General features: G+C 32.3%; 1 protein-coding gene and 1 long non-coding RNA gene across 10 annotated transcripts in view; one reads left to right on the top strand and one right to left on the bottom strand.

The window, feature by feature from the left end:
• LOC110833876 (uncharacterized) overlaps positions 1 to 22923 on the bottom strand; it is a 332060-nt gene that overhangs the window by 26290 nt on the left and 282847 nt on the right. For 5 of the 9 annotated variants that reach the window (XR_015534109.1, XM_087344943.1, XM_087344942.1 and 2 more), the window contains 4 exons: positions 21486 to 21589; positions 13959 to 17381; positions 8011 to 8133; positions 4141 to 4302 (listed from right to left, as the gene is read on the bottom strand). Coding sequence is in view for 2 of the 9 variants with exons in the window: in XM_087344941.1 (XP_087201067.1) it covers positions 21530 to 21589 (60 nt within the window). In the remaining 7 variants the exon portion in view is untranslated. Of the gene's footprint in view, positions 1 to 4140; positions 4303 to 8010; positions 8134 to 13958; positions 17382 to 21485; positions 21590 to 22923 lie in introns of those variants that run through there. The other 4 variants (XR_015534107.1, XR_015534106.1, XR_015534108.1 and 1 more) reach the window with 4 other exon arrangements.
• On the top strand, positions 10260 to 21487 carry LOC147874454 (uncharacterized). The gene is made up of 3 exons (XR_015534117.1): positions 10260 to 10399; positions 17299 to 17429; positions 20569 to 21487. It is a non-coding gene; the product is annotated as an uncharacterized LOC147874454 (long non-coding RNA).

Genomic DNA, 22923 nt, shown 5'->3' with positions numbered 1-22923 from the left:
AACCAGAACATAATCGTTATCAACACTGTCCTCGACGCAAATACAAACATTTTAAAAGAAAGATGGTACGAGAGACATCAAAGCAGTAATAGTACTATAGACTTAGCCTATTAGTTACTTTAAGTCACAGGTACACTCAGATTAAAGTATCTTAAGCAGATCCACGAGCCACTTGACTTAAGGGATTGCGCCTGAGAGTTTCCGTAGTTTTATTCTGTTACCTTAAAATTTTTCATTCAGTTTTAGTGGAATGGGGCAATACGAATTGCGTACAAATTCGATCTAAAAATGTAATTAACGCCCATTGTAAATATTATTGTATCTGGGCCCTACCTGGAATGGCCAGGGGGGAAGTTTGTAAATTTCAATAAATACACGAAGCTGTGCTTGTGAAACTATAAATTACGAACAGGCCTAATTAAAAAAAGTCTCGAATAAACATAAGTCCAGAATATTTAGTACGCTTATCGTATTATCATATTATTTAGTAAGGTTATCGTAATAGAAATGTCAAGTTATTTAGGCACGTGAGAAAATGTAAAATAAAGCCTACGTACTATTTTCTGTTAATAATATTCATGTGTTTTATTAATAACAACAACTTTTTGGCCATAAGGGCTGGGAATTTTTTTTAATATGAAGTTTACAAAAAAAAACAATAAAAATTAATATACAATACACATAAAATCTCGACGCAACACTTTTATACGAAAATGGGTTGCAACAATTCGATCGGTAAAATAATAATTGATTTCTTCTCTGCTATTTTGTATTGAAACTTAAAGTTCTGTGAAACAGAAATGTTAAAAATTCATTACCTACTTCGAAAACTATTTTCAGAGTTTCGCTCGAAATAACTAATAATAGGCCTAACCAAAAAGTTCGCTTTGAAATTCTGATGGCCGGCAGAGAGCGCACGGCACAACAGAATATACGCAGGCGTACACATCTGCATTTAATTAATTTAATTACGAGTTATTAAACATGCGTAAGCGAAGAGATTACCTAACCTAACCTGACTTTATGGAGCACACACCTCGTGAGAAACCTTAACAAGTCAAAAAATTCCTCGCCTTTTATGGAACTCGAAAGTTTATTACTGTGTTTATAACCTGGGCCACTTGAATCCAATCAACACCCCGATATTTTTTTTTTTAAAATTTCCCTTACGCGCTACGTGTTCGTCTTAGATTTGCTGGTTGTAATAATAGACTTATTTGGTGAAAATTAAAAATTATATGAGCTCTTCGGTATGCAATTTTCCCCAATCTCCTGTCATTTAATTCTTATTAGGCCTAAATATTTCCTAATGTAATTTATTATCAAACATCTCAATTTCTTTTCTACTCATCGCCCTTATGACAGAGGCAGTATGACCTCTGAAACGTTGGTAAACATGTACCAGATTACACAGCGCAACAACCCAGAAGACAGAAACCTTCTTTTCTTCCTTTTATGAGCGAGCGAGGCAAATTTTAGCATCGATACAATACAACAGGCAAATTTCTAGTTCTTTTTTTTACGTATTTTAAAATTTACGTTTTTAGACAAGAGCCTGGAAGTTTATGGCCACTGTCTTACACAAATTTCGTCATTAATGCAGTTTGTTACCGTCGTTCACAGGTATCTTATTTGAAATTAACTAAGCGCCCAAATAATTTGCTACCAGCCCTTAAAAATAGTACGTATTTTATATTATCATTCGAAATTTTAACTGTTGATCAACGAAACGTGAAATCAGGCCAATACGAAATCTTGAAGTAGGCCTAATATTCCCAGCGGTAAAATAATTTCGACTCAACCTCAGACGAATCGCCCTTTTATTGAGAACCAACTCTTCGCCTTGACGATACGAGATTTTGGTCGTTTCCACTGATTCTTAGGTTATTTAACGGGATTTTCTTTGAACTGCAGTAAATCTGTTATTTGGGGGGAAAAAAGACACGTAGTACCTTGGTCAACATATGAAGTCTCCGAGATGAGATACGAACAAGGGACTTCTCGAATATAAAGCACGAGTGTCTACATCGCAAATTGACAGCTGTTGGGAGATCAACAACGGAATCAAACGAGACCAATCGAAATGCTTACCTAATTAATGTAGCCTATAAAGCTCATACTATAATGACGATGGAAAGTGCATTAGGACGTCTGTGTTCGTGAAACATTTTTTTAATATTTGGGGATTTTGATTTTAATTTGAAATCTTTGAAATTGGTAACACACAAACTACCCCTAATCCTACAGAAAATGTACAGATTTTGAGAAAATATCCCGCACTACTAGGCAGGCTTACGTAAAATTTTACTTCTGCCTTGAAGATGAAGGCAGCTTGTTCGTCCTAAATATTGGCATATAGGAAAAATACTACATGGCAAAGTCAGGATAATGTTAAAAGATTTCGTCAAAGCTCAAACAATCCGGCGTTTTAGAATATCCGGTCTGCGATCCATTGCTCCACTGTTTTTCCGTACCGATTCAACCAATTAGGCTTCAATTTGATCGTGTTCGAGCTGAGATGAAAAATCTGTGAATGATCCTCTAAAGGTTTGCAGCGAGCAGCTGAATCATCAGATATTACGTTGAACATTGCCCATTGTCTGAAGTTGGCCACGATCTTATATTTGACACGCGATGTTTTGGTATTTGATTTTACTCGCGAATTCAGGTTGCTGGTTGTCATTAAACCGACGAAAAATTTATATGTCGATGTTCTATTTTAAGATATCAACAGAATATGAAATAAACTGTAAGGATTTTAATAAAATTTATTTTTAAAACAGAAAATTCCAAAGGCATTTTTATTGTTCGTTTACCACAAACACGTACATACGATACTATAAGGTTATTTATATTGGTTTATTAAAAGAATAAATATTTTACGGTGCACCGGTGAGCGTAAGTTGTTTAAAATGAGACTGTGATGAATTTTCTCTAAGACGGGCAAAGATTTTTGGATAACCTTGTGTTTAATTTTGGAAATGAGATAGTAAATCTTTCCAGGGTGTGTCCTCAAGACGAAAATTTTTGTATTTACAATTTATTTTTCTAAAACGCGACATTTAGCACCGAGGGACTGAAAGATGGAATTTCTCTGTTATAAAAAGTGAAAGGCGAACAGAGGAACTTCTGGCATGTTTTTAGTTGCTTTAACGTCGTGGATATTTAAATCGAAATTTGACTGACCACTTCAAACGAAATGATAATTTCTAGTGTTTCCGGAAGAGAGGTTGGGATTGCACGTGTGGCAAAACTGTACTCTGACATAATCGGTTCTGATAAATAACAGTCTTCAAAATAATTATCTTTACCAACAAATTACGAAAACTCTGGTAGGGCCAATTTTTTGTTGACAGCAAAATACGTATTCCTAAATTTAAAAAAAAATAGCCTTACATGTACACGGGACTTCTAATGCAGTAGAATAAAAAATATTGACATCAAGATCGTGTTAGTTTTGTCAATTTTTTCATTTTTTTGTGAATTAAAAAAACTATGAACGTCTTAAAACACGTATTTTAAATTCTGTACCGGACGTATTTAACAAACACAAGTAAATTCTTTACAAATCCTTTCCAGTCTCTGCTCAAAAATTTCAATAATATGACAACAAAACAATTTATTGTTGTTTGAAATTATATTTCTGGCACATATTAGCAGGGGTTGGCGGATATAAATGCTGTCTAAAATCTGATTTGTTGAAACGCGTCTTTTCAAATGCTTGGGTTTCGTCTTATCAAAATATCGGTTCGAAAAACGGTTTTAAAGTCAATTATGAATTGAAAATTACGCATAAAATAATGGCCATTTATTATTTTAAGGTCCTGTACTAAAACTTTACTTCAATGAATTAGGAAAATTACAAAGACAGCCAGACTTCGGTACACAGTTTAAAACCCAGAATACAAAAAGGTGTTTTAACAACTTAAACGAAAAAGATTTTTTTTATTTATCGAATAACTTACGGAATAAGCCTCTAGTAAAGAATTTTAAAAAATAATTTATAACGTGTAAACATAGGAACGAGGCTAAATTTAAACTTATTTTGAAAATTAGCTATATTTAACGATAAAAACAAAAATATCACGATTTGCGTGCCCTGTGTTGGTCTTGTCACAAACCGTTTTAATGATTACTTACTCCATGAAGTCGACGAACGTTGTGTTCCGTTGGAAGAGCCACTCCACATCCGCGTCGTACTCAGAAGCTCGCCGGCTGAGGAACTGGTTTAGCTCCGACGGAAAGTCCGCTGGCTTACCGACCTCGGCACGTGCGTCTGCACTGGAGAGTCAGGTACACCTGCTGGGACACGGCTTCTATAAAACAGGTTCTCGTTCAGAATTCTGTGAACGTGAAAGTGACTGCCAGGAAGTTCACGTTATTCGTGAATTATTATAGACCATTGATAAGGTTCTTAAGTATTATTACATTTTCTGAAATCGCTAAATTCATTTCAAGTACGTAACGTTGAATTAAATTTTAAATGTTATTCAGATATTTTAAGTAAAATATTTTTGTGCTAAACTTTGTGTATTTGCGTCAACCCCTCACTTAAACACACTCATATAAATAAGTTACGTGTACCATTTTGTTCATTAATAACGAAAGAAAGCTTTATATTGCTTACAGTACATGTTGTAATTCACGTTAAGTTTCCAGCTGATTTAATACCTAAAATAATTTTATTTTCAGTTACGTTATTACGTCAGAAAGAAATACTTAATACGTAAAGATTTTATCTTAGATATATATATATATATATATATATATATATATATATATATATAGGTCTATACTTTCTCTCATCAACAAAAAATGACGCCATAGGCCTAATTTATTCAGTTTCGCCTTTAATAAACAATTTCACAAAATCTTTAAATGTCTTCATGACAGAAGAGATTTTTCTAAGAAATACGTCTCTGTAAACGATAATAATTTTTTAACATTTAAATACTATTTATATACAGTTTTAACAAACGTCTGTGTATTATTAAGACATCAGCCTACGATCTATGAATTTTAATTAAAATAAAGTTAATCGCGGTATATTTCTTCGCGACAGAGACGTAACAAATGAAATGCCCTTCTCTCATTAAAGTACAAAACTGAATTAATAGTTTAATTAAATTTTATACCATTTTTTCTTAATTCGATATGTAGGACGGACATCCTGTTACGTTTTATTTGTATATAATAAAGAAGTGTTTAACGAGTAACAATTAACATTTCTATTGTTCACTGTCAACGTGTGTTGTAAAATGTCAGTTCTAAGTTCGATGATTGTTGTCATTTACTTACAATCATTCAATAAAGCACCGAAATTTTGCAAACTGTCTCCAAAACGTGTGTTAAATTCCAATAATGCGATATAAAATTAATTGCCGCGTTAAAAGAAGCCATTCTCTTCGAATTCATGTTAAAACGAATGAAAATAATATAACTGAGAAATACTTGGACAATCTTTGAAATGTAAAAAAGGAAAATATTAATTGTCGTGTCTTTTTAAATACGTAGAGCCACGCATAAAATTAAATTATTAATCATATAAAAGTTTTAACTCAAGTGGGTATAAATTCGGGAGATATCCGGTCGTTCTACAGCTTAGGTCAGAATTCTGCGTTGCCTGAAAGTAGGCCGCCTTCCTTACCACCGCACAGAACTGCATTTTCATTCAGGGGGCTTGCGAATCTCTGCTTTTAAAAAGGCGTCGTTTAATAACTTAATAATGAATTACTTTAATATTGCATTTGTAAGTAGGGCTTTAGTTTATTCCTGGATTAATTACAGATAAAGATTAAGGGGAAATTATTTCACGAATTTTATTCAGGCACGCTCAAATTTTAGGCCTAATGCCAAGGACGAATTAAGGAATCGAAGCCATGATCTTTTATATGTTTAATACGCAAATTCTCGTCAATTTTAGGAAAATATAAAAAAACTCTAGTACAGTAGTTTTGATAATAATAATAAATTAAAACGTAATCATAAAATGATGGGCCAACATAGACTTTTAAGTAGTAAATAATATTTTAAGTTTGAAATTACGAGTAAGATTATTTCGAAGTAATCCATTTTTTTCTTTTGTTTTTCAAAAACTGTGTATTTTTTAGAAACACGTTTTCGTAAATGTCATTAATCGACATCTTTTATGCCAATAATTAAGATCGTAACAACAAACAAATTCATTGATAGCTGGCTAATATATTTTATAAATTTCTGAAATTCCAGTGTTACAGAACTTAAAAAAAAAAAAAAAAAAAATCTTTCATTACTCTCTGACCCACAATCTGTTCAACGTCTACACCCACAAATCCTCGTTACCTTGAAAACGGGACGAGTGTTTCTATTCATAAACACCTTTCATCAATTGACGGGGAAAGGTCACGGTTCAATGGACAGCGGAACGATCATACATTCCGACACTTTTTTTTTATTTTCCTGTGTTTACGTTCGTGCGGGAGCGTGGCGCTAGCTGTCTCTTTCATTGATGAGCGCGAATTCAGTTCGAATGGACCACAATCTCATCGTAAATCTACTGCCACGCGTTTGTAATATTCCTCATATTGGATTATTCCCACAATTATTGGCAGTTTCATCTGCAAAAAATATTAAAATATAGACGTAATCAATATTAAAAGGAGGGACGTAATAATTATTACATTTCGAGTTTTTTAATTGTAGCATATCAAAATAATAACAGAAATTAATGAATAAATATAACTTAATAATTAACATTCTATTAAAATCAACAGTTGTAGTTGTGAAAATTCGCACTTTGTCCTCAAGAACAGCGTTTATGGCGTCTAATGGAACGGTTAGTGGGAATTGTGACAAGATTTTACGATTAAAATATTGTAATCGGGAGAAAAATAAATGAAACGTATTTTGTGTTGAATGGAAATGAAGATAATGAAGCGAGCAATTACGGGCCAAGTAAGAAATTGTCGTGAAATCGCTTGAAATTTATGAATGCAGTCGATTATTACAAATGTGAATGTTAGAGCGATAGGAATGTGTTGATGGATTGCATGTGGCAGGTAAAATTGCTGCTTACGTGTACAGGCTAGAGGTAAAATGTCTCCTGTCTCGCAAAGCGATCCGACATACTTAAGTAGGGGACTTGAAAATGAGAAAACTTATGTCTTGTATTTGAACAGGATAATTTGAAAAAAAAAAAGTAGGCCTATTCCATAATTATTTCCTTGAGTGATCCACAATGTATTGTTTGTTGAGTTAAACTACAGACCAAAATCTCACGGAGAGAAACGTAACTTTGAAAAATTTACGTCGTAAAGGAAAATTAATCTCCTGGCCTTATTCCAGTAATCGTAATTATTACATTATATTTAAAGTGAATAGTCTAAATTGTTACGGCTTAACGCTAGAAACACAATTGGGCACAGTAATTCCGAGCCACATTGAAACATATAACGTGTATTGTTTATTATAATTTTTATTGTTGCTTTGTTGGAAATATCGAAATGTCATTTTAATGTCAATAGCATTTTCTCGTTCATTTCTAAGATTTAGAACAGGAATAAAAGTTTGAGTCTGTTACGTCTTACGTCACTTGAACGTTGCGTCTTATTGTAGCATCACTGCCACGGGGTAAAAACCCATTTGCAGTTAATAATAAATAATAAAAGTCATGACACAAAGAAAAACAGTCATTAAAGTGGGTTTTGTATAGAAAGGTACAGATTATACTGCCCTGCCGCAATGCGTAGAAAATCTATGAAAGATTCGAGGTTCTTATGGTGTTTAAAAAAATCTAAGTTCGGTTTTCTGGGCTGTAACGCGGTGTGGACCAGTTCGTAGATACCATCGATTCGATTGAACAAAATTCGACAAAATATTATCGTGTGAACAGTGAAGTTTGTAGCAAGTATTTTTATTTCCTTCGGAGAAAACAGCTTCTTCCTTACTCATGAAATTTGAGGTTTTAACGGCGGCAAAGTCTTCACGGCTGAAGATGGAGACAGTGTGTTCTTCCAAAATGTTGGTATCTACCTACAATCCCACGTGGTTTAACAACGTAGATGAACATCGTCATGTACTCTACCCGTTGTCCACTCGATGTCGATCCAGCCAGCAGCTTGAGGGCACGCAGCCAGTGACGGGACCAACCAACACCTGCAACACATTTTAAATACAGCGGAATCTTCATTTATTATATCATCATAATCAATCTATGTCAAAAATTTATTTTTATAAAATTAATGTTCCGAAACAGGAATTTTCATAATTAGTTGAGTTAATTTATTAAGAAATTTTTTAAAGGTATATTTTAAATTATTTACGATTCGAATATTTCAAAGCAAATAGTGGGCAATATGTTTATAAAAATTAATTAATAATTAATTTCTTCTTATCCACCTATAGACCTGTTGTACTGAGAAAATAAGTTAATGTAAAGTATATCGAATTGATTATAATGAATTTATAATAATTTCTAGTTGCCAAACTTGTTCTAATATGTAACACGATATCCTGGCGTTATAATATATTTTTTCAGAAATTTCTAAGGACGTAAATTTGATTGTTTGATATTTGAAACTAACGTACGTTCAGTTTTTCTAGTGAGTGGAAGTGATATTTTCAGTCACGTGTACAATTATACAGTATTCAAAAGAAATGTCTTATTAACGTACACTAAACTTTCAAGATCAAAATTTAATAATAAATTACATCTTAAATAAATCATAAACTAAGCATAGATAAGTTTTTAGTTTTAGGCCTAATTATTACGTTACTTCCTGCGGTCTCGTAACGATGTTACTCACGTTAACATTGTTTGAGTTCTGTATTTATCGGGGATAATTATTATAATTAAAATAACACTATTTTAATTAATAAACGTTTGTTTACTATTTTTAAACTAACAGTGGAGGAACTTTAAAAAGAGCAACATATTTTAAATATATAACAGAAAAGTTATAAAGCAAAACCTCTCACAAATCTGAGTAAAATGTTTTATCCAAATTACTTCAGTTTTAATACAACAGAAGTTAAAATTAACGAGGTTAATTAATATTACGCGTTTTGTTTTGTATTAGAATAAATCTATACTAATTTACTTTGCGATGTGATTTACTTCAACTCTGATCGTTTGTTTACGGAACAATACGACCTAAATCTGTGGTAACTCTTTCCTTGATCAGATTCTCTTTTAAATTCTTCTTCTCAGTCTATGACATGTTGAGATACTGCCTAAAGCCATCCAATTTCGTGATATCTGCTACTCTGAGATAAGACATGAAATATTGACTACGAAGTTGCTAGTGCTTCATAGAAATAATCTGTGCTTTCCAAAACGGAAATTAGGTCCCCACAAAGACAGTTACAAGCTGTCAGTGATTACAAAGAAACTTAGCTGGCCATTACAACTGTTTCCAATTCCACTGTTTGCCCAGACATAAACTGACTGTGGGTAATAAAGTTTGGATTTCAGGCCTACTTAAGAACTTGCGTCCTGAGTACGATTCATCGTCAGCTTCTCTAAATGGCCAGTGCGATTTTAAATTATTTAACGTAACGTCTGTAAAGTGGTAATAAAATTACATTTAATTTCATAATAATAATAATAATATGAAATCACAGATTGTTTAAATTAATAAAAAAAAAGAGTTATTCATTATGGACATGAAGATCGGTTTCACGAATTTAACAAAATAGTTTCATTTTTTATATTTAAAGACGAAGGAATGCTCATTCTTAGAAACGTAGTCATTTTCAAGGTTTTAAGATTCTTTAATACTTTTTAAAACAAACTATAAATAAAATACAAAAAGGAAAGACTGTTTAGTTTTTCAGAATATCTCTATTCTCATATTACATCGCTATAAATAACCGTGAATATTTAATTACTAACACTTTTAGACGAAATGTTATTTAATAACGTGTTAAAAGTTCAAGTCTTCTTGTCGAAAAGAAACTTGTATTTAAGAAAAAGCTGTCAGAAGGAGTTTGCATTTTCATTAACATTTAGTGGATTTACTTTTGATTTTGTACATAAAAATGGTTTCATTTACTATAATTACCCGTATTTCATATACCATAGTTTATAATATCTTATATACGGATTATTAATAAAATACACAAGCATATTTATAATTGTTAATCTCTGTATTCTGTTATAAGAAGGAAATACTAACTGCTGTTATAATTTATAATATAAATGCAATAATTTTAATACGTTCCGTTGGTTAACTGAATATTAGAGTAATAATTACTAAGATATTTTCGTTCTTAGTTGCGGTTGAAAAGTACCATGATTCCCGAGATTTACCGACACTCACGGTCCGGGAAGCGGGGAGACGAGACTGGTCCAGCCGTAAGCAGCTGCATCTCATCTCTCCGACAAGACGCAGGTCGTCGAACTCTTAGGCCTAACATTCAAGTAAGGATCGTCTAGACAAAAATTCATATGACTAGATCTAGAAAATTATCATCATTGATATTAAATACAAGCAATCGTTCATAAAATTTGGTTTGAGAATTATATTATTTTGAATTGAATTTAATAATTTAAAAATACCAATTGAGATATAATTTTTTGAACTTCGAAAATAAATTAACGAAAGTGTCTGAAACATAATTAAATTATATTCTTTGTAACAATCTTGCGTGTTTTTACTGTTCCTTTCACAAATAAGCCTGTGTATAAACATAAAGCAGTGAGTAATATTGGCTGACGTTTTGAAATGTTATTTAATTAAATTTAGGTTTAAGTTCAATAACAAAAATTAAGTACGTCTTCTACATTAAATCCCAAGCGAACACTGAATGGGAAACTGAAGTATTTTTTTTAAAATAAATTTACTGAACGTATTTTCATCCACTATTAAGAAATTCATTACCCCAAAATTACATAATTTTCATTCATACGTCGAACATGTGAGATATGAAGTCTTTAGGGAGACGAGTCTTAAGGTATTGTTTCCTGAGACATATCACGGCGTATTCTGGTAGATACTGATCGACGTTTCAGATAAGCTTACTGCCTCCATCATCAGGGCGATGATTCATCGTCATCTAAAGGCAGTTTACTTTTAGCCCGACAGTTATTCAATGCATCCATTATTAAGGCAGTAAGCTGCTCTGAAACGTCGATCAGTACCTACTAGAATACGTGTACCATATCCCCGAAACAGCCGCCTATATGTCATTCGGTTTGAGGAAATTGACTGCTTTTAACTGAAAGGACAGTTGATCTAAGCCTATATATTTAATATTACGTGGAGTAAATTTTATATAATTTTATATATATAAATTATGATTTTACAAACCATATGTTACAGAAATTGTTTATTACTGATTTAAGTATTGCCACGACAGGGCATACTTTGTCTATGGAACGTTTCTTTTTGTTTCCAATTCCAATTCCAGTTCAACAATTAGATAATTAAAATAAATTAACACTGATATAAATTGAATCGAAGATGTCAGACCTTGTAGTCTCGTAGAAATTTACAGACGTTTCGGAGACGTTTATTACCTCCAATTTCAGGTTGTGAGTGACTCATCAAATTAACTATGAAGGCAGTAAGCACATCTGAAAGTTGGCGTAATTCTACGAGACGCAACATCTTAGAAGTCAGTAATTTTCTTACCCACCGCTGTAAGAACTTAAAAATAGCCTAAACGTTTATTAACTAATTGAATGGAGTAAATTCCTCCTGAAAATGGCGATGGTCGATGAAGCTGCAAATACATTTTCCACCTTTTATGAAACACGAATATTTATGACACGTGATACATTACAAATCAAATTTTTATCATTTCCGGTACTTGTACAAATTTTGAAAAAAAAAAAAAAAACGCCGGCAAGGAAGCAAAAGTGGAGATGAAGAAAAGTGTACCTAAAATTCTGAAATAATTCTAAGAAGAATTAATTTCCCTACATATTTATTGCAGAGTAACATAGTATGTACCCACATTTTATAGCCTATATTTTTCATTGTAAAAACATAAAATCTATTTTTCCGAACCGAGCTGCTGGGTCGAAGATATCCCAAGAGGTAAGCTCTGGAGGTCATGACCTCAAACGCTACGCAGAACCTCCTCACAATGAGTTATTAGCTTATATCGCATGTAGGACTACTTGTTATTTCACGAAACACCATGGCTTCCAATTACAATTTTTCACGTTGTAGTGAATTGATCCAAACGGAATCTCAAAGAACATCGCAACGAAATTCTTCAACTAGAGTAACTACATCTTACAACAATCACAACAATTTTATTATTAAGTAATAAAATATTTACAAATTATGACGAATAATATTTCAAGTATGATTTGAAGTTCTCATTACTTTTAGTACGAAAATGACTGTCTTCTGGGTTGCAGGGCCGTGTAGTCTGATAGACGTTTGCCAGTGTTTCAGAGGTCCTTGCTGCTTCCATCATCAGAGCGATTACACAGTTCGTCTCCCTAGTGATATAGGCAGCAAAGAGCTTAGAAACGTTCTTAAGGTTCGAAAAGAATACAGCCCAGAGGACAACTTCGTAATCACTGCCGTGAGAACCTCAACTCTACTTATTCCGCAAATTTAATCTAATTTTAAATTATTCCTTGATAAATATTTTGTAAAAGTAAACCATTAAACTTTCTCATACATTGTTTCTATTTCGATTTGTCAACGATACATATCCCTATATAAAAGGCGAATTTTCAAATAATTTTAAATTTGGGATTATCTTTGATTACACGCATCAAAAAATCCATTAAATATTCAAGCGTTAGTTCTAATTTAAAACAGGCCATCTCATATCGCTTATTATATATTGAAATTTTAATTACAAATTATATAATATTCTATAAAGTTTCAAAAATTAAGCTCATATTATAATAGATAACGAAGGTCTTGCTTAAGTGACCAGAATTACTGACCTTAAAAACACGTAAAAATAAGCGTCTATACTGTAATATTAGTATTTTTACTACTCAATTATGTAATGAGAAATAATATAATATTTCATTTTAATTTATTGAAATTAAAAAAACAGAATATAAATGATTATACTGAAGATAATTCCTTAAGCATCTTCATTCGTTATAAATACGACAGAGTAATAATCAGCGTAGACTAACTGCTGAGTTATGGAGTTTAAATCAGTGCTATTTGATCGAATTTACATTCTTCCATCATAAAATGTGACAGTTCTGACAGCAAATAAGTTTTGCAGAATGTGTACACAAGCAATCGGACTTTTATTGTTCCCGTATTTCCAACTGAACAATTCTAACTTATCCATATACCACATGGCCAAGGAAAGCTGTTTGTCCACAAGAGATGGTATTGTTATAACAGATTGAATTCTGATTTGATAAGAATAACCCGTATTACCGAAGTGTCAGTATGTAGAGATTCCCCACGGGGCAGTCAACTTTATTCGATTTTTTAAATCGTGTATGTCATTTATAATACAGACATAATAAATAATTTATTTTCTTTCAAAATTGTTATCTTATGCTGTTAAAAGTGAGCCAAGAAAGAAACATTTTGCTTAAAGTTTCGCTCATTTTACGAGATATTTACAGGATATATCGTAATTTTTAATCACTAAATTAATAATATAAACAACGGACTGATACGAGAGTTCAAATTAAGAAACAGTAGTCTCATATTTTACTGGATATGAAGCCTCTGAAACTTCGAAATACAGACTAAGACTATAATCACACAACGAATTACAGATGTAATATAGGCTTACATTTCATGTTACAAGTTTTACGCCAACACTGTTGCTGAAACATAAATACACGCTGGCAAACACTGAAAGTAATTTAAATAAGATATTTTGTACTATGTGTTAAACACCCACCCACATAGGCCTAATAATAATACGTTCGTGAAAAATTGCTCGTTAAATGCGTAAGAAATTTGTCAGTTTTTATAATTAGTCTCAACTGTGAAATGCATTAGAAATTAAGATGCTGAGGAATGGACACTTACAGAGTGGTCAAACAGCGTCACCCAGTAAAGTTCAGCAGCAATTAATCAGGAACAACAACAACAAAGCGGGATTCCGTTTGTTTTACATACCTAGAAAATAAAGAAATTCACATAGAATTGCGTAAGCTGTAATCGATAGATTTCTATGAATTAAGATAATTACTAGTTCTTTGTCATAAAAAATGAACGACATTTACTACTTTCAGATGTTTTTAATGCTCTCACAATAACCCTAATATGTTCACTGTGACTTTGTTAACTATATACATAAAAACATATTAAATTTAATTAAGATATATATTTCTGAGGGAATGCAAATTAGTGTGAGTTTTTAAAAAGGTTCAAGTAATATAAATATATTTGTTACAATTTTAAAATTTAGGCCTATATGAAACTTATACAGTCTTAATTAAAATAAAGGAAAAATAACATTTATTTCTGCAATGTGATAAATTTAAGAACAATATAAAGGTGCATATGAAGAAATATTTAACGAGGCCAATAAACCAAATTTTGATGTTACTGGTATAAGTCCTGTTATCGTGTTTAAATATGTATGTTCCAATACAGGAACGTTTTCGTGTATATATATATATATATATATATATATATATATATATATATCTGTATGTGTGTCATACGTTTCTTTTCCATCCAATTTCGTATTTTCTCCAAGCTAATAAAATAACTTGAAATAAACTGTTTTTTTCACATCGTTTACCGAATATTTTATTCAGGTTAGAAAAATTTACTTTTTGGAATAAAACACTTTTATCAAAAGTATCCCAGGCCATTCTCCATATCTAGGTTAAATTGCTTGTGAGAAAATTATTACGAAGTATAATGGTAAACTACTGAAAGAATTAGTAAATTTAAAAAATGCATACAGCTGTTTAGAACACCCGGGATAATTATCTGGTTGAATACATTTCGTTACGTGAAACTCCAGAATGAGAAGTACTGTCTTCTCTATGATTTGATTTGCGGCCCAGACCAGAACGAATACACCGATCCTTTCATTTAACTAGCACATAAAAAACTTTGTAATAATCACCACATCCGAATATCTGTACCTCAAATTTTGACTTCCGTTTATATAACACGTACAAATTCAAAAAGTTATGCTCTGTTGCAAAACGAATAATGTTCCTCTTAAAATTCATATTAACTTAGGCATAATTTTACTTCTCTTGATATTCATCGAAAAATATTTAATTAACCGAACAGGATTAGAAGTTTACGCAAGGAAAGTTCTGATACGGCAAATCGTTACATGTCAGTAGTTTCATGAACTCTTACTGTCCATTGGCTCAACATCAGGGAAAATGAACTGAATACACGACTCATTTTTAATATTACTTTCGTCTCGGATTTTGTTTAGTAAAGGGTATAATAGAAGTGATAAAATTGCCTGGAAATGGCTTATAAAAGCAGTGTGACTAGCTTAAAGTTTATTTTAACGATCGGAAGAAGTGGAAAGTTGTTAAATGGAAATACAACTCTGACAAACACTTCGAAATTGTTTGGCTACGTCTCTTTTCAGACTCAGAGTTCGTTAAAATGTCCATTAGTTCGTAAAATCATTGAGTGAAATTAACTGTAAAACAAATTGCTTTTAAACAACTTACTGCTAAGTTTTTGTTTCACTTATATCTGAAATACCTTAAAATTGCTATTTACATTTAAAATTCATCAATTTTTTCAAAAATTACTAGGCTCAATTTAATACAAATGGGTTTGTATATACATCAATTACTTATAATTACATGTATATTAATTTTGATTGACTGTGTTAAATAATTTTAGTTTGTAAGACCAGAGAAGTTTTAAGGCCTCACAGAAATACGTATGAGAGAAAATTAAAAATTTAGTGATTCTATCAAACATGAGTAGAATTCTAATAATTATTAGGTTTATTCTTGCAAAATTACTTTCCGTCGGTGTATTATGCATAATTAACAAGCCTTTTAATAATACGTTTTTGAAAGAATTGTAACACATTTTATTGAAGGTGTGTTGAGGATACATAGTAATAGAACCCCTTAGAGCTTCTTTTAATCTGTGGTTAGTTATTGAGCCAGCTTCCGAAAATAGCGTCCATTTAGTTATCCAGGAAATAAAGAAGGCGAAAAATTATATTTCCCTGATTATGACGTTCCTTTAATTATTTTCTCATAAAACACGTGTAAGAAATAAAATTTCGCAAAAATTAGGGCTTAATAAATAGACACGTAAATTAATACACGTGTAGTTAAAAGGAAATAAATACATGAATGAGGCAGAAACATTGAGCAACGGACTTAATAAGAACTTGGTGAAATATTCTGTTACTGTTAAATGAAATTTAAAATTTAAGTTAGTATTGCACCAAATTTTATTCATAGGACAAGTAATTTCTATTTTCAGCGATTGTAAAACCAAGCTAAGATCTTATTTTTACTCGACGTTTATAACATTATTCGCTAAGATGCCATTGCTTATAAAGGTATGCAATTCGTGTGCTTCCGACTATGACTGGACCGTAGTGTGTACACCAGAGAAGGTGGCACGTCTTTAATCGGTGGGTCGGAAATTGATTTCTTGCAGAAATTTTATGATATATTTCAAATCTTTACAGCTACGCAAAACGAACATCGTAAGGAATAAGCCTATTGAACGATGAAAGTTCTGACCACTTGAAGGGTCTGAAAAACTTTTTATCGCTATCTGAATATTAGGCCTAGTAATACTAAGTGAATACGTAATTAGGCTCTCACAATATCTAACAGCAAATTCCTACTTTTGTGAAATAAATTTCACTGTTTACGTGTTTAATAAGAATCGTAAATATTTCGCTAGCAGGACTCATTTAAAAAATAACTATTATTAATTGTGTTATTAAAAATACCAACAATTTATTTCACCTAAGAACTACACAGTCAAACTTTACTGATGTAGTTACGAAGACGTTCGAAGGAAATTTAGCATAGGACTATTTGTGCATGTATGTAAGAACATGTGTTTAAAGATTTACGTGTCTTAATACACGACATTACAGAATAATGAATGTATAATGGTGCTTTGTGCTCACAAATCAGTGAAAGCTTATCATCTGGGCCCGGACTGCAACTTGTTCGAAGATACGCCTTCCGTCCAGTATTTTACACTAGTCTAACCAATCAAGGACTCTACTCGAGTGTCCTGGATTTAGTATCATCGCGCTTGATGTGTCTTCACTGATTTATAAAGTTGTGGTCACAATGTACATCACATGTGCTACATAATTTATTTTATAAAATAAATAACTAATGTTGTGAATGACACCGATAAAATACTCAGCCACTTCTCCGTGTGTTTGCAGTTGATACCTTCAGAAGCATCGTCTCCAGGACGACAGATTTCTGGTCTTCCGCTGATGCGAATTCTGGATGGAAGAAATCTTCACTGAAATTAGAAGGAATATGTTTGATGACAGATCTGGAAAATGCAGAAGTAAGTTATTTATAAACCCACCATGGTCTAAAAAATATAAAAAATAATCTTCGCAAGTAATGTAGAAGTAACAACTGTGTTAGTACCATAATGTAAAACATTTCTATTACTCTTTTCTACTAATACTACTAACTTTTCAATACGATTAATTAATTACAGAGAAGCATTAACAATTGTACAGGATAAGAAATAATAAACTAAAATCTAAAAATTACTTAAAAAACAATAATTAAATTAAGAAACAAATAAAAAAATACAGATGTAAAATATGAGATTTACAGAGAATATTTCAAGTAAATTCGTTTCAACCAAATAATATAAGTGCTTGATAAGAATATGTGAAGTATCAAAGTTAGTGAACGAATTCGTGCATGTGTGTATATCTCGGAGACAGTATGAAGAGAAAACCATAATATAAGAATAGTTAATAAATTTAAAATGTCACAAAATTTAAATAACCAGTATTAGAAGTGTTAGTGATAATAAAAGTAGCCTGGCAGTCGAAACACTGAAAAGAAGAGTAGTCAAATGATCAATTGCAAATAAAATAATTCGAATAGATGGTTTAAATTTTTTTATAAAATATTGTAGAACTTTTGTTAAACTTAAGAATTTCTGTCGTAGGCCAAAAAACTTGGTTTATATGCAGTAGAACGGAATTGTGACATTCCAATATCAAAGCTGAAAGGATTTGAATCCGAGTTATTAAGAATCTTTGTGGAAATGAAATGTAAATGATCAACGCTCAAGAAAACACGAGGCTTCACAATCAAATTTATTTTTAGGTTCTATGCGAGGGGATTTGAGGACAAGGTACCGAGGAGACTATTTTGACTTAAGAGGGATGAAGTGAAGGGAGACTGGAGAAAACTGTGTAAAGAACAGCTTGACAGTTTACTCTTTCGGTAATTATTGAGACGACAAAATCAAGGAGGATGAGATGGTAAGGGTACTTAGGGCGAATGGGACAATGACAAATGTATAAAACATTTTGGTTAGAAAGAAAGAAACCACCCGGAAAACCTAGACATAAATGTGAGGATAATATTAAAAATACTCTTGGGGAAATGGAGTTTACATCTATAGATATGGTTCATCTGGCCCACTATAATAACCGGGTGACAGGCTTTTATGACCACGAAAATGGGCCTTTGAATTTTACAGGAAAAGTGCAATTCTTCATCATTCATTCATAAATCGGGTTCTCTATATAGGAGACTGCCCGTAGAACCGGGTAATTTCTTGACTAGCTGAGCCTACTCTTTGTTTCTTGAGAAGGACCCCGCCCAGTGGAGTTACTTCGGTGTGGACAAGGAAGTGGTTAAATGTTCCGTGTGAAGGGCTCGGTAGTTTTAGTCACGAAAGTTGCAGTAGATAACTAGAATTTTTCGTGAAGACGTTCGTTGTGCAGAATCCAGATTTACGAGACAGGAGGGGAGATAATGTTCATATAGAGTTAACTTAGTTTTAATATAATACATGAGCTGATATGAAGGATTAGGTAACACAAGGTTTGTACGCCAGAACATGTTCTAGAACAAGCTCCAGTCGGAAACAATGGCTGTCATTCATTATACACATCCCTATGGAAGCAAGATACGACCGACTTCATTGTTATGATTTTCCTTAGGCATAATCTACACTTTTTACAAAGAGGGAAGTTCATATCCATTTGCCCTTCTGTTCTACTTCAGTCTGTACTAAAGTCTGTCGGCTAACCGTAGAAAAAGTTAGAGAAGGACGAATTAAGAAAATAAAAATGTTTCGTCATACCAAAAACTACCTCACACATTCTTTATTAGATTTATTAACGATCTAAAATTTAAATAACATTAATATTGTAACTATTTTTCTTTATTATTTCGATATTATTGTATGTATTATCAGTGTTTGCCTGTTACTGGCTTCTTGCTGTTGGCAAACACTTAAATAAATGAGAAAGATTTAAATGTATATATTAGTGTGCTGGATCAAAAGCCAGATAGCCTATTAAAGATACAGCACGTAAATAAATAAATACAAATAATACCTTCTCTCCTCGATTTTAAGACACTAACAGTAACAGGCTTAATTTACTAACAGATTTTTAGGGAAAAGAACACGCTACATTGATTCATAAACATTTATAAAGTGAAAAAGTGTCATAAATTTATAAAAAAGGAATAACAACAATATCATGAAATTTGGGACCTATATTAATCTTAACTTGCTCACAATACACTTCCCAGTGAAATATGAAGGCTGGGGGAAAAATGCAAGAAACCTGTTTACTTGATTGTAAACGTTACTACAAGTAGATGAGTTAAACATTTCGTGGATTTTTATTCGCTAAATATTTACACAGAAACTTACATTTTAAGCTTGTGCTTGTTTAGCCTATTACAGACCTATTGCCCATTTTTATCTAAAGACGTCACACATAGTTTTACCAGTTTACTGTTTTTCAGGGTCAGCCTTCCTGAATACCTTTCACATCTGCATGGAACAAAATAACTGTGACCCTTATTCCATTCATTTACAATACTGTGAATTGGAAATGTATAAAAAATTTTAATCGATCAAAAGTTTTGTATTGTTTTTCATCATTGCGTTTATTATCGTAATTTTTTTATTTTATAGCTTAAATTAAGATTTGCAAAATATTTGTTCTGCCAGCTCAATATGTAATCTTAAAAGTTTATGGTCTACCATTTTATTAAAAATTTCATTAATACGTAAGTATTTTGCCGGAGCGTATATTAGAAATTGTCACTAATTTCTTCCAATTATCTGCTGAGTAGTACATTATTGTTGAAGAAGACAGATTGGCGGTGCCCGAATTTATAACTTGTGTTGGACAAGGCCGTGGTCTAGGCAACACGGAGTTTTCCTCCGTGGCATCCCAACAATTACTCCATTCACACACAGAAGAAGGCAATGGCAAACCACTTCTGGATCATCTGCCAAGAACGTATATGAACAGGTCCCAGTCCGAGAAAAGGATGGAAGGATCCTGTTCATATGGACCTGTCGTCAGACAGAACACTAAATAATAATAATTAGCCTATAATATATTGCTAATTAAAACTGATTACTGTAAACCAAAAACTAATGTAATTACGCAATAAATACTTTGACATTCATTCTGCATTCGTTTCAGGGAAGTGAAATAGGGGAAAAGAAGCTTACGTTTCGTGGGGCATGTGATACTTCTTCAGGAAACCACTTGCAATTTGACATAAAAATAATATATCGGAGATGGAGCGTAAAATTAAAAGTGCCGCGACTTATCGAAATGTATGAGACAGTGTGGCAGAATAAAAACTTAAAGTGTGAAATTTTATATTATGAGGTTTTTAAGCAACTAACTCGACAATCTATGTAATTTTATATGTACGAAACCATTATTTTATTATTACTTAGTGTGGATATGGGAATTTGGTTTAGTCACTTTAAGAGAATAACACAAACTGCGGGTACTAAGGAGAACATTTGGACCCATGAACGCAAAAATGATTGAGAAAATTTCATTATGAGCAGCGTCTTCATTTGAAGTCATCACGAAACATAATTAGTGTAATAAAACCTAAGGGGACAAGGCGGAGTGTAAATATTTACCTTATTTTCACATGATTGTGTAGTAGCGGACTTCATTGAGTACAGTAATAAACCTGAGTGTTTCTACAACGATTGGAATATTTTGACCAGCTGGGCCAACATTAGCTTCTCAAGAAGTATTCTGCTTTATGCAAGTTAATCGTGCCAAGAAAGTATTAGTCTAATGTGAGTCGAAATATTAACTTGAGAAACAAAGTTGTTTTCTTCAAAAATCATATAGACTGTTTAGATAAATGAACAATGAATTCCAAAATCTCTAGACAGCAGTAAAAGTATATGAATAAAAACATTTAAATAATTCAAGGCACCTTTGATTTTAGGTTAGCAAATTTTATATTTTAAGAAACACTACACGAAGAAGGCAATTCAAACAAAATTGCATTTTTGGAAATTAGATATTTTGAATTCTGAAACGGTATATCGCATAAATCCTGAAAAATTGTAAGACACGAAACTTACACTTATTGAATATAGAGACATGTTACGCCACTATGCTGCATCAGCTAGACTGGGACAAAATGAGATGATTTAGGCAATTTCTCGATGATCGTGTAGTGTAAAATCTGTAAAAAGAGAGTAACAGATTAATTAACTCCTTCGTTAAATTGTTCTGACAACTCTGCTTTAATTAATTACTGATCTGAAACAGAAAAGTGTGAGGTCTAATTATTTTTCGAATATGCGTTTCATATTGAAAGCTGACAGGAAAGCAGATTTATTCTACTCAAGTCAGGAGATTTGTAGATTCATATTACGAATTATATGAAGTTCATTACTGCTTAAATACTAACAGAGAATGTAAGGTAATTGAGGCATGTCGAAGTGCTATTACGTTACAACTAAATGTTACGTACAAAATATGAGTTTCTTTTAACTTATAATAAGGAGAAAACAAGCAACAGTGTCTCCGTTTTTATTGATATATATAAAGAAACCTTCATCATTTACAATAACCAAGACTGTGTTTTCGTCTTTACGCAAGAAAGCATCAGATTATTATACTGTGCCAGATGTATGCAATTGGCGCACTCGTACACCAGATTTTTAAAGATTCATTTAAAACCTTTCTTCCCACTTACACTCAGGTATCTTAAGCGGACTGACTAGAAAGAGCATTATATATAATTTCCCATGCATTACACATGTCCTGCTTGTCCCAACTTAATTGAGTTTATTATCCTAACAATATTAAGTAAAGAATACACTTCCTTAAGTTCATTTAATTACGTAATTTATTGTTCCTTCTGCTGTCTTCTGTGTGAATAATCTTCCATTAAGGTAACATCCCCAGCTTCCCATTGTACATCTTGACTTCAAGTGTGTTCTTATGTGATAAAAATTTCAATTGAGCAGGTGTTACTTAAAATTATTTGGTTTCCCCTGCTAATAATCATTCCCCTATTGCTCCGTACTCAAATATCACAGCCCCACGAGGTGTCCGACAGCCGTGACCAAACAGTACATTGTTATATTTTCGGTATTAAATTTGGGGCCTTATTTATGATCCGAAATTTGGCTGGTCTTGAAGTAAAAGCAGATAAGGATTTAAGGTTTTCACGGCGGTGAGTCCGAAGATGGATGTCTTTTGCGTTGTAGCACCGTGTAGTCTGTTAGAAGTTTACAAACGTTTCAGAGGTCCTTTCTGCCTCCATCATCAGGACCATGATTCATCGCTATCTAAGGGCAGCTTAATTTTAGCCCGACAGTTATTAAATTATCTCACAAAATTATCTTTTAGGTTACAGGTCTGTTCAATATTAATTTATTTTTTGTTCTGCACGAAATTTATCTGAGTAATTTAATAGTTTGAATAAAAAACATATTTGATGCTGAAGAAAACTGTTGACAAACCGAGAAGCAGTGGTGCCAACAGACACACCAAAATTGATAGAGATAT

Source organism: Zootermopsis nevadensis, unplaced genomic scaffold (assembly GCF_977971745.1).
Source record: "Zootermopsis nevadensis isolate Lab colony 2312 unplaced genomic scaffold, Znev_1.0 Znev_ptg000008l, whole genome shotgun sequence".
Taxonomy (NCBI): domain Eukaryota; kingdom Metazoa; phylum Arthropoda; class Insecta; order Blattodea; family Termopsidae; genus Zootermopsis; species Zootermopsis nevadensis.
This window is presented reverse-complemented; position numbering and strand designations above follow the sequence as displayed.